Consider the following 12291-nt stretch of genomic DNA (forward strand, 5'->3'; position numbering starts at 1 on the left):
GAACCCAGTTCATGAAATGAACAACAGAATAAGGCAGATCACATCACCACCATAATGGAACTATGACAAAACAAACAAAAAAAACTACAGATGATATCATTTCCCCCCGAAGCACTCCACAAACTTAAAGTAGACTGTAAGCCACCACCGCAAATGGAATATTCAAACAAGGAGGAATAATGATTAAACAAACATCCTGAAGAAAAACAAATACTAAGAAATAAAAGGACTCAGGCTAAAACTAAAAGGATGAAAAAAGATGTACTAAGCTAACATTAATCAAAAGAAAGAAACAAGAAATATTATCAGAGATAAAGGTGGTCATTTATTAATGATAAGGGGTAAATTAATCAAGGATGTAACAATCCTAAATGCATATGCACCTAACAATATGGGCTCAAAACACAACCTTTAGCAAAAGGAGAAATAGAAATTTCCAGTTTTGGTTGAAGACTTCAACACTTCTCACAGTAACTGATAAAACATTGAGAAAGAAAAGGATATAGAAGGCCTGAATGATGCCATCAAATGCCTTGCTCTAATACAGAACACTCCTAACAGCAGAATACACATTTTTTTCAAGCATATATGGAGTATTCATCAAGACAGATCACGTTCTCAAGCATTAAACAAACCTCAACAAACTTAAAAGAACGAAAAATATGTTTTCAGACCACAGTGGATTTAAACTAGAAATCAACTGCAGAAAGATATTTGGAAAATTCCCAAGTATTTGGAAATCAAACATATCTAAATAATTCATTTAAGAGGGATCCATAAGACAGAAAATTCTATGGAACAAAATGAAGGCACAGCATATCAAAATTTGTGGAAAGTGGCTTAAGCAGTACTGAGAAGGAAATGTATAACATTAAATGTTTATTTTAGAAAAGAATGACCTCCATAATCTAAGCTTCCACTTATGAAACTACAAACTATCATCCAAGAAAACATTCCAGAAATAAAGAAGTGACTCTATACATTAAAAGGATCCACAGGAAAAACATGGAAAAATCAATTCTGACACATACACCAGTGAAAATATTAGACAAACATTCAGGGCCTCTAGACAAACTGCTTAAATAAACTTACAAGAGCAAGATAATTAGACTGGCATCAGATTTCTCAAAAACATACAAAGCAAGTCAACAGTAGGAAGCATTTTTAATAAATTTAAAGGAGACCTAAAACTAGAGAACATTTAGAAGAAAGCAAGTGAAAACGCTTCAGGACATTGGATTTGGCAATGATCTTCAATATGATACCAAAAGCACAGGCAAGAAAAGTAAAAAGAGAAAATGAACTACATTAAAATTTTAAAAACTTCTGTGCAATGGATGCAATCATGTGAAAAGACAACAAATGGGAGAAAATATCTGCAAATCAAACATCTGATATATGTGTATATGAAGAATGAAGAACTCCTACAATCCAACAACAAAAATTAATCTGATTAAAAAAATGGGCAAAGGACCCGAATAGACTTTTCTCCAAAGATGATATACAAATGGCCAACATACATATGAAAAGATGCTCCACACCACTAATCATTACGGAAATGCAAATCAAAACACAATGAGATTATTACCTCACACCCATTAGGATGGCTGCTAAAAAAAAAAAAAAAAAAATCCCCGAAGACCCAACCACCACCAGCAAATAACAAGAGTTGGCAAGGATTTGGACAAATTGAGATCTTTGTATGTTGTTGATGGGAATTGGGTAAAATGGTACAGTCACTATGGAAAACAGTATGATGCTTCTTAAAAAATTAAAAATCACCACATGAACCAACAATCCAACTTCTGGGTATATATCCAAAAGAGCCAAAGACAGGGTCTCAAAGAGATCTGTATACTCACATTCACACTAGCATTATTTACAATAGCCAAAAGTTGGAAGGTACCCAAGTATCCATCAGTGGATGAATGGATAAACAAAATATGGTATATACAAGTACTATTCACCATGAAAAAGGAAGGTGATTCTGACACATGCTATAACATGAATGAACCTCGAAGACTTTATGCTAAGTGAAGTAAGTCAGACACAAAAGGACAAATAACTATATGACTGCACTTATATGAGGTATCTTGAATAGTCAAACTCATACTAACATAAAGTTGAATAGTGGCTGAGGGGAGGAGGAAATATAGTTGTTATTTACCGGATATAGTTTCAGTTTTGCAAGATGAAAAAGTTCTATAATAGAAATCTGTTGCACAACAATGTGAATACACTTAACACTCCTGAATTGCACACTTAGGAATTTAAAACGGTAAATTTTGGCCAGGTGCGGTGGCTCACGTCTGTAATCCCACCATTTTGGGAGGCCGAGGTGGTGGATCACAAGGTCATGAGACCAAGACCATCCTAACACGGTGAAACGTCGGGTGTGGTGGCACGCGTCTGTAGCCCCAGCTACTTGGGAGGCTGAGGCAGGAGAATCGCTTGAACCCAGGAGGTGGAGGTTGGAGTGAGCCAAGATCGCACCACTGCACTCCAGCCTGGGCAACGGCGCGTGGCTCCGTCTCAAAAAATAAAAAAAAGTTAAAATGGTAAATTTTATGTGTATTGAAAAATTAATTTTTTTAAAGAAAATCAAAGATTTTATACCTAGCCAAGCAATCTTTAATGTGTTCAGAATGAAAAAACAGTAAGTTTTTAATGTGCCCTTCCTGAGGACTCTATTAGAGGATGAGCTTTATCCAACCAAGACCTGACTGTGGAAAATTGGGCAAAAGGATTAATGGTGAATATTTCATATAATTTGTGAGATAGAGAAACTCTGGATGTGGGACCCAGGAATCAATATTTTTAAATTTCCCAGATGACTCCAGTGTACCCAAAGTTTAGAAACACTTGTACTTCCTTCTTCTACTGTCATTTATTGCAATTCTTATTCAATTTCATTCTCTTTGGCAGTGTAAACGTTTGTTTTTGTCTGTGTTCCCACTGCCCTACATTTTACAATAATAGGGATATCTTTATTCCAATAGTAACACAATCCTAAAAACAGAAAGACAATGATGGGGTAGAAAATACATGAGCGATAGGGACAGAAAGACCTAGGTTTGAATCTCTGACTCTGCCACTCACTGTATGGCTATGAGCAAGCCATTTACCTGAATCTCAATCATCTATGCAAGATGCAGGTGATATCATCTATTCAGTATGGTATGACTGTTTTATTAGGAATACGTGCCCAATAGCTGATTGCTACTATTGTTAACAAAAACAGTACAGGAAATGTTTACACTAACAAAGCACATGAAGTATGCTTGGAATATACCAAAAAATGTTATAAATTCGATGTAAAAGCATATGGAAGGCTACAAAACCCATACCTGCTCCCCTGGCTGTTGAGGACTAGCAGTTGTGGGCTGCTGAGGTTGTTGTGGTGTAAACTGGGAGAGCTGCTGTTGCTGCTGCTGCAGAGTGTTAAAAATAAGTGAACCACCTGGAAGCTATTAAGAATTTAAACAAAAATTAACCAATCTCATATGATTTTATATCAAATATTTAAATTTCTTTATTCTACAAATATTTTTGGATCATTTGCTATGTGTCACTCTTATAGTTGAGGAAACAGGTGAACAAAAAAAAAGTTGGCTGCCCTTAAAATAAAGACCTATTTAGATACAATTTTAAAATCCTATTACTTTGGGCTGTCAAGTATGTTAATACCCTTAAACAATAAATTTTTCTGCTTCAAGCTAGTAGTTAGCTATCCCAATTCACATGCTATTTTTTATTTCACTCTTTTTATACATCAATACGAAAGAGCATTAAATACATTAGAAAGTACAAACAAACAGCTTATGAATCAGAAATGTATACTGTGAAAAGCCACCCCTCATAAATTGGTTCTAGTTTTGCCAAAAACACAAAAATACTATACAAGATCTTTTATATAACACAGTGAGGAATTTCAAAGTTGAAAAAAAAAGTGCATTTAGTTGTCCATATTTATTTTGGAAACCACTACTTTCTCTTTCATTCAAATCTAATTCGAATTTAATTAATCCAAATATAAAAACAATTTTTAAAGAAGCACTCAGAAAACTCCAGGTTAAAAAGGAAAACAATGTTTGTCAAATGCACCAAAAAACAAATAGTTTTTCCGTTTTAAGCTATAGGAGTTTATATATGGACCACTTTGAGGTCCTTAGGAGAATGTCCAAGAAAATACCAAATACAGAACTCTTAGGTTCTATATAGTCCAAAAAAAAAAAAAAAAAAAATCCTTGGGTCAAAATATCTATCTATATCCATCACAGCTCATCATTAGGTAAACATGGATACAGCACAGATCAAATGTTCCTTCCTCAATCAGTGTATAGTAAATGTAGAAATATATAACAAACTAAAGGATTTCCATTCCTGTTAACACTGAGACTGATCCCTAAGAAAACTTCAACAGCAATATACCGGAAGGTAGGCTAAATAAACAAATGCAATTTGTGGGCTTGTCCATACTATAAGTATATTGGTCTGCAATTAGTCTGCAAACATATTGCATCGTGTATAGGAAATAAGTTTTAAATTTTAGCTCTAATGAGAATTTCCCGATTTGTTAATCCTGAATACCAGGGTGGCTGATCTGTTATTGTTATTTCCCATCAATCCATAGCTCTACTACATTACATATCCAGATCTTTATATTCACGTCTATCCATTTTCCAAACTACTAGCTTAAAGCTTACTCCTTCTTTAAATTAGAGGACCTAGCATAACACCAGGAATGTTGTAAATTCACCCCCTTTTTTTTTCTTTTGAGACAGGATCTCACTCTGTTGCCTAGGCCGGAATGCAGTGGCGCAATGTCAGCTCACTGCAGCCTCAACTTCCTGGCCTTAAGTGATCCTCTGACCTCAGCCTCTCGAGTAGCGGGGATTACAGATGCATGCTACCATGCTTGGCTAATTTTTTGTAGTGATGGGGTTTTACCATACTGCCCAGGCTGGTCTCGAACTCCTGAGCTCAAGCAATCCTCCCACCTGGGTCTCCCAAAGTGGTGGGATTCTAGGTGTGAGCCACCGCGTACTGCACACATACCTATTTTTTAAATCTCCTTCAAGCACAAAAAACAGTATTACTTCTATGCATACAAAAAACATCTGTTGGGAAAGCAATTATTTTCTAAATCTGTCCACTATTATTATTGTAGTGAAGTATCCTCCTTGGTAGGTGCAAATTCTCCCCACTGGCACAGCTAGTTCTTAATTAGGCAGGGCTACTGGAGCCAAAGTGTGGTATATAAGGTACTGATTCTTCCTTTTTATCCACTTGATCATACAAAGGTAGCAATAATAACCACACCCTTAGAAGAATCTAAACAGACCTCAGAATTTCAAGTGCTAATACATATAGATATACATTGTTTAGAAAAAAATTCAATGTACAAACAATTTAATCAAAAGCAGGATTTCAGGTTTACCTGGAGTAGATTTAAGGGCCTGAGACTTGAAGTATTTTTTAAACCAAATGGAACACCTGTTAAATAAAACTCATGGTTATAACAGAATTGGAAGTTTATTACACATGAAAATAATTTATACTTTAGTATATATATAAGTACAATAATTTTATGTACTCTCTGCATAGATGTGCGTATTTTCCATACTTCAGAAATATCAATACTGAGATTTTATTCAAAGTTGTGAAGCACCAGGTGTACATTATAGTCTATCTTTCAGAAACTGGGACTTCTTTTTCATTCTTCTGACTGTTGGCTGAACAAACAGTAATCAAGAATTATGAGAACACCATGAATATAACAAAACTATCACTGCTGTGCAAATACATTCCAGGTACTGGCATCTATTTACATTTCTCAGTGTTACATAGTATACTAAAATAATCATATCTTTAAGAACTGGTATGCTCTATGCTATTTTTTAACTACAAATGTTAATCAGAATGCTAAAGAATGTTGCAATTTGTGTATAAGATCAAAACTGAGAGTCAGGAAACAGTGCTCTGTTAATTCTAAACATAATCCTAAAAAATCTGTTACATAACACAGAGCATATCTTAAAGCTGGGGGTGACAAACTTTTTCAGTAAAGGGCCATCATGTAGGCTTTGTGAGCACAAATGGCCTCTGCTGCATTTTCTTTTCACAATCCTTTAAAAATGTAGTAACCATTCCTAGCTTAGGCTGTGTGCTGTAGCGTGCTGATCCTGGTCTCATGATATGCAAATATTTTGCTAACAAAATACACCAATCTGAACACTATTTAAAAATGTATCTAGTTCTCTATCAGATCATTTTTTTAAAAAAATATTTAGGGCAAGAAATGCACATGTAATATTAGCAAAGCCTTGTATAAGAAACTGAAATTTGGCAAAAATATCCCTTTCTGGAAAAATTCTCATTTAAGAAAATGGCTTAACCCCCATTTAAAACTGGATGACATCTGTATAATGCCTTCTAGCTTACCAAAGTCACTTTCATACTTCATTTATTTCTCTTAAGTACCAACTGAAGATATTTTTATTCCCACTTTAGAGCGAACTGAACTGAGGCTAAGGGGGAAAAATTTAGTGACTTCTGTAAAGCCCCAGTTTAGCAAGTGAAGCCACATGTAACTGGTACAACTAGTAGTTACATGTAAATATCCTAAATTCAGGATGTGAAGTCCATTTCAGGACTTCTGACACTAAAGCACACTTATGCTTATTAAAATAAGAACACTAGGCCGGGGGTGGTGGCTCACACCTGTAATCCCAGCACTTTGGGAGGCCGAGGCAGGTGGATCACGAGGTCAGGAGATCGAGACCATCCTGGCTAACACGGTGAAACCCCGTCTCTACTAAAAATACAAAAAAAATTAGCCAGGCGTGGTGGCGGGCGCCTGAGGTGGGAGAATGGCGTTAACCTGGGAGGCGGCGGAGCTTGCAGTGAGCGGAGATCACGCCACTGCACTCCAGCCTGGGCGACAGAGCGAGACTCTGTCTCCAAAAACAAAACAAAACAAAAAAATAACACCACTAGCTAGAATTAGGAAATTACAGCAACATGTTAATATGTTTAATTGTATTTTCTGGGTTCCCTTTCTCATAACTAAGAAAGTTTTTAATGAATTTTTCTACATTGTTTTTCCTATTAAATTTTTCCTCAAGTGAAACTGAATTGTTTCAAGATATTATAATACATTCTTTTAAAGAGCATCAAAAAAATAAGCACAAGTTATTATTATAACTGTTTTCCTGTACAGGTAATAACTACTCTTCGACAGAGCGAGACTCCGTCTCAAAAAAAAAAATAAAAAAAATAAAAAAAAAAAGAATGCTTATCATGTCTCAGGCACAGTTTAAGCACATAATCTGTATTATATTTCATTTAATCCTCATGACTATAAGGTAAGTTATTATTGCTATTTCCATTTTATTTATGAGGAAAATTAGACACAAAGGTAACTTTCTCAATATTACACAAACGATAAGTTGTACAACTGGGATTCAAGCTGAGGTAGTTTGGCCCCAGAATCCAGGCTCTTAACTGCGATGCAGATGCCTCTTGTGCACAATGTGTATTTTCAAAATACATTAATATTCCCTGGAATATAACTACAATGACAATAAGGCTACCAAAATTAATTCTATTATTTGGAAAGCAAAAGAAACATTTGCACAGACTCACAGGCTTACCAAGTTTTCCAAAGTTGATTGCTAGATGGCTTTTAATTCAAATGCCAGAACTTTAAAGGCTTTTGAAATGAAACACATGTGATACTATACTTCATGAAATAATGACATTAAATGCCTTTAGCATCATTCTTAAAATTACATTTTTACTTTAGCATATACTTTAATTTTTTTTTTTTAGAGGTTATTATTTCCAACATTCTGACCTGCTTGAGAAGCTGCCTGCATTGCACTGGGCAATGCATTTGGTAGCAGACCTCCTGAGGGTAGAAGGCCGCTCAGGTTTATTCCTGCAGGAGTTATGGCACCTGTGTTACAGCCCAGCATGGGGTTTGAACCACTCATCAAAGCCTGGGCCCCACTGCAGGAGAATAAGACAAAGCATTAAACTTCACTGTAAAAGGGAAAAAGTCAGCCACATAATTCCTCAGATTAAAAAACAAAACTACTAAGCAAACACAACTAGTTATTTATTGGTCTTAAATATCAAAGGCAATGCAGAAGATAAACAGGAAATTCTAAGCTGCTGTCAAGATGAAGTATCAAAAAACAAAAACAATAAGATGAGGTATCATCTTAGTGCAGTTAACAGATATATTATTTAAAATTAAAACACACATGGTCAGGCAACTTCTGTCCATATTTAAACTACTGCCTTTCAGTCTGAGTAATAGGCAGTTTGTTCTTCATTTCACAAATTAAGAATTTTAGATGGTGAAACTATCTTTAAAAAAAAAAAAAAAATCAGAACATCAATGCAAACTTACCAAACAGAGCCCACTACATTGATGAAGTTAAGTCCAGCAGAGTTTGCCATGACCTGGGTGGCCGTGGTTCCTGGAGTTATAGATGTTACCATGGTGGAAAGAGGAATGGTTGTTACAGGCATTGCCTGGCTCAGAGACCTTTGCTGCTGAGCAAACTGAGTTAACAAAGTGGGCTGAGGGGTGAAGCCTGAATCTTGGGGAGTAGGGGTAGCTGAAGGGGTACTAGGAGTTGAGCTCTGAGCATCAGGAGGGTGTGGGGTCGATGAAGGGGTTGGTGTAGGAGTAGATGGCTTAGGAGTTCCAGATCCTGCTCATTGAGAAAAATAAAAATTGCTAGTTTGTTATAAATGGCCAGTCCTTTTAAAATAAGGTTAATGGAATCTTACTTAGCACTGACAATTTGTTCTAGTTTTTTTTTTTAAAGCAGTTAACTGCAAGTGTTAATTTCTACACATGATACATGAGTGTTGCTACACTCAATTACAATTAAGGATGCAGTATATCACCTAAAAAGCCCATTAAAGATGCTATTGCAGTAACAGTAAAAATATACAGTTATATTCTACCACAATACCCATTTAAAAGTTAGTTTCCTACATGCTGCCTTTGGCCTAAAAAGTTCAAAAGGAATTCAAATTAATTTATTATTTACGATTTACTAATTCATGACTTCATTTAAAAATATTGCTTATTTAGTGTAAAAGTCTGAGATAAACTGTGAACATATTTAATAAGTTACATATGGTTAACAATCATATTTGGCACCTAAATATACATGTTTAATTCCTAACACATCAAGTTTATCCTGACAAACAAATTTACAAAAAACAGTAATAAAGTAAATGTCTGATAGATAATACTGCATCTTTAACAGTAACTGTGTACTTCTGTTTAAATGTAGAATGTATAGAAAATCTGTTGTGAATGAAGTATGCACAGTTTATCAATTTTTTAAAAAACAAAAACAAAAAACAAAAACCAAAAAAGTAAAACCAAAAGCTCTTGAGGTGTTTTCTTTTTTAGCTTTCATGTCCTGCAGAAAGAAAGGAAAGAAATGTGAATGTCCAGAAGCTGTCACTCAACCCTTACTTAAAGTAACAACTGTGTGCAGTAGATTACCATAATCCATACCCACAACATAAGAAGTGTGAATAAGACTTTCAGAAAATTTATATATTTTTCTTTGTGCAAAACAAGAAGGCAGAAAAATTACACCTTTTGAGCTATCAAGATGAAGATGTTTCTATCTAATGCGAAGACCGCCCTATCACTGTGCAGTGTACTAAAACTTTCAGCATATATTAAGCTAGCTACAAAAAATCTAAAAAACTGGAATGACTTTTTCCCCCACATTGGTACTTTCAGATATTTACTAATTTGAAGAAATTCTCCCAAACTAATGCTAGCATTCTTGTATAACTCTTCTTGATGTTAAAAAAAAAAGTATTCAGTAGTAAAAATTACATTTCAGTATCTTCAGAATAATGCTTTATGATCATCATCACATTTTAGTAACTGACAACAATTTATAAAAGAGTGTAGGAGTGTTTTTGAAATATTGTTTTTCAGTTTATTGTATCACCACCTTGGAACTAGTTGACTTCTTACATATACACAAAGATAGGACCTGCAGCAACAACTCTTATGACATTTTTTTCATATCAGCCACACAATTTACATAAATATGTAAAATGATCCTAGGGTACACTGGAATAAAAAATATTTTGAAATCTTATTGCCACATGTAACTACCAGGTTATTTTTTTAAGGAGATGTGTAGGTTGTAAGTCTATAAGAAAGGTATACGCAGAACGCATACATAGATACAGAAAAACAAGTACAATTACAGTAGAGACATAATACATACAATCAACAAGAGCTCTGCCTGAAGCTTCTAGCAACTTATACATTTTGGGTACACAGTACATTCAGATATCACTACTTCACAAGTTGAAAAAAGCTGTCTTAAGAAACACTAATGCAAAAGCTTATGAAGATTTAATGAAGAATTTAAGTTATGACTCACTTTGTGATGAGCTGGCAGGTGATAGGGCAGCTGGAGAAAGCATGCTAACTTGATTGAGATCCACAGATGATTTCCGAGGAATACTTGATGGCTTAGAAGAAGGAGGAGGAGTTGGAGATTTGAGAAAGCTGCTTGTCTGCTGTGGTGTAAAATAGTTACCTAGAAGAACATAAAAGTTATTTCCTAAATTTATAATTCAAAATTCTGTGAACTGTAGAAATCAAAATGGGGCAAAGTTTTAAAAAGAGATTAGGACTCTATAATGTTTGTTATTCTAGACTGCAAAAAACTAAGAAATGTAATACCTGAGGAACTATTTCCTGAGCTTGAGGGCAGTTTGATTGGTGGGGGTCGATGTTTTACGCCCTTCCCCAGTACTGAAGACTGAACTGACACAGTTTCAGTTTGCTAAAAGACAGTGACATTAAGCATACTTGTTAAAATTAATCCTGCTATAAACCCCAGATGAAATGTATATTTAACTTCATAGTTTATTAAATAAAATTAGTACTGCTATAAATCCCAGATTTTTAACTCTGCAAAGTGCTCTCAGTGGTTACAGATTGAATACTGTATGTATTACAAAGAAAATTTCACATGAGACCCATGAAATATATATTACAGTACACATAAAGAATGAGGAAAAGATTTCTGAGTAATAGGGTGGGAAGTGAGAGTTTTAGGGAGAAAGGCAGAGGAGTAAGATGAAAGCAAAGCTTCCACCCTTCCATACCTATCTATTAAAGGAAAATAATAGCTGTTGAAGCCAAATGACTAGAACACAGGTGTTCATTATAATTTTCCTTTTATCTTTGTGTACATTTAAAAATTATGTCATAAAGAAATTTTAAAAAAAGGTAAAAGTAAAAACAAAACTAAAGAATACTGCTGCTCCTCAAAAACTGATTCTTTTTTTTTTTTTAAGATGGATTCTCGCTCGATTGCCCAGACTGGAGTGCAGTGGTGCTATCTCGGCTCACTGTAACCTCCACCTCCAGGGTTCAAGAGATTCTCCTGTCTCAGCTTCCCGAATGGCTGGGATTACAGGTGTGCGCCACCATGCCCAGCTAATTTTTGTATTTTTAGTAGATACGGGGTTTCACCATATTGGTCAGGCTGGTCTCAAACTCCCGACCTCAGGTGATCCACCCACCTCAGCCTCACAAAGTGTTGGGATTACAGGCATGAGCCACTGTGCCCAGCCTCAAAAAATGATTCTTAACATTTCTCAGATTACTTGTGAAACAACTGGGCACAAAGAAGTAACATTAACGAAACACACTTCTGTTTCTTTCCCTGGAGAAACCTGACTCAGACTGGCTGAGCCACTGGAGCTGTGTGACATCTTGACCGGACATTTGGCTTCATTCTGGACTAATTCTTGGTACTGATTGACTACCCTAAAATATCAGGAGAAAACAGGTAAAGATTAGATAACCTGTTTTAAACACGAATTTATTTTATAGGAAATAATGACAATTAATGGCAAAAAGAAAGTTCTATCAATATAAAAATTAAAATTAGGTGATTTATCTTTGTGTTAAAAGTACATATTTTTAAACTGTTCAATGACAAATTGTCCAAAACATTTTGCTAAATAACAATCTAAAGATATACTTTCAATATCTTATTTCTAATACAGAAATTGCAGGGATTACTTAACTAATAAGCAGCCAAAGAAAATACTCAATTCCTTTCTTAGATTCTGATTAAAGTACTATCTAGAAATCATCTTCCTTAGCTACACTAGATATGTCTAAGTTTTCTTATTTAAAACAAAACTATATTTTAAACATTTTTTTTTTGTTGTTTTCTTAATTCTGTGAAAAAAAATCCTAGGTATTAT

General features: G+C 34.9%; 1 protein-coding gene across 50 annotated transcripts in view; it reads right to left on the bottom strand.

The window, feature by feature from the left end:
• Positions 1-12291, bottom strand: part of SUPT20H (SPT20 homolog, SAGA complex component) — a 49418-nt gene that overhangs the window by 4656 nt on the left and 32471 nt on the right. For 8 of the 50 annotated variants that reach the window (XM_074021862.1, XM_074021860.1, XM_005585668.4 and 5 more), the window contains 7 exons: positions 11728-11845; positions 10751-10853; positions 10446-10604; positions 8420-8489; positions 7859-8013; positions 5441-5496; positions 3348-3467 (listed from right to left, as the gene is read on the bottom strand). In XM_074021862.1, the coding sequence (XP_073877963.1) occupies positions 3348-3467; positions 5441-5496; positions 7859-8013; positions 8420-8489; positions 10446-10604; positions 10751-10853; positions 11728-11845 (781 nt within the window). Of the gene's footprint in view, positions 1-3347; positions 3468-5440; positions 5497-7858; positions 8014-8419; positions 9453-10445; positions 10605-10750; positions 10854-11727; positions 11846-12291 lie in introns of all 50 variants that reach the window. The other 42 variants (XM_074021854.1, XM_074021848.1, XM_074021852.1 and 39 more) reach the window with 8 other exon arrangements.

This window comes from Macaca fascicularis, chromosome 17 (genome assembly GCF_037993035.2).
Source record: "Macaca fascicularis isolate 582-1 chromosome 17, T2T-MFA8v1.1".
NCBI lineage: Eukaryota > Metazoa > Chordata > Mammalia > Primates > Cercopithecidae > Macaca > Macaca fascicularis.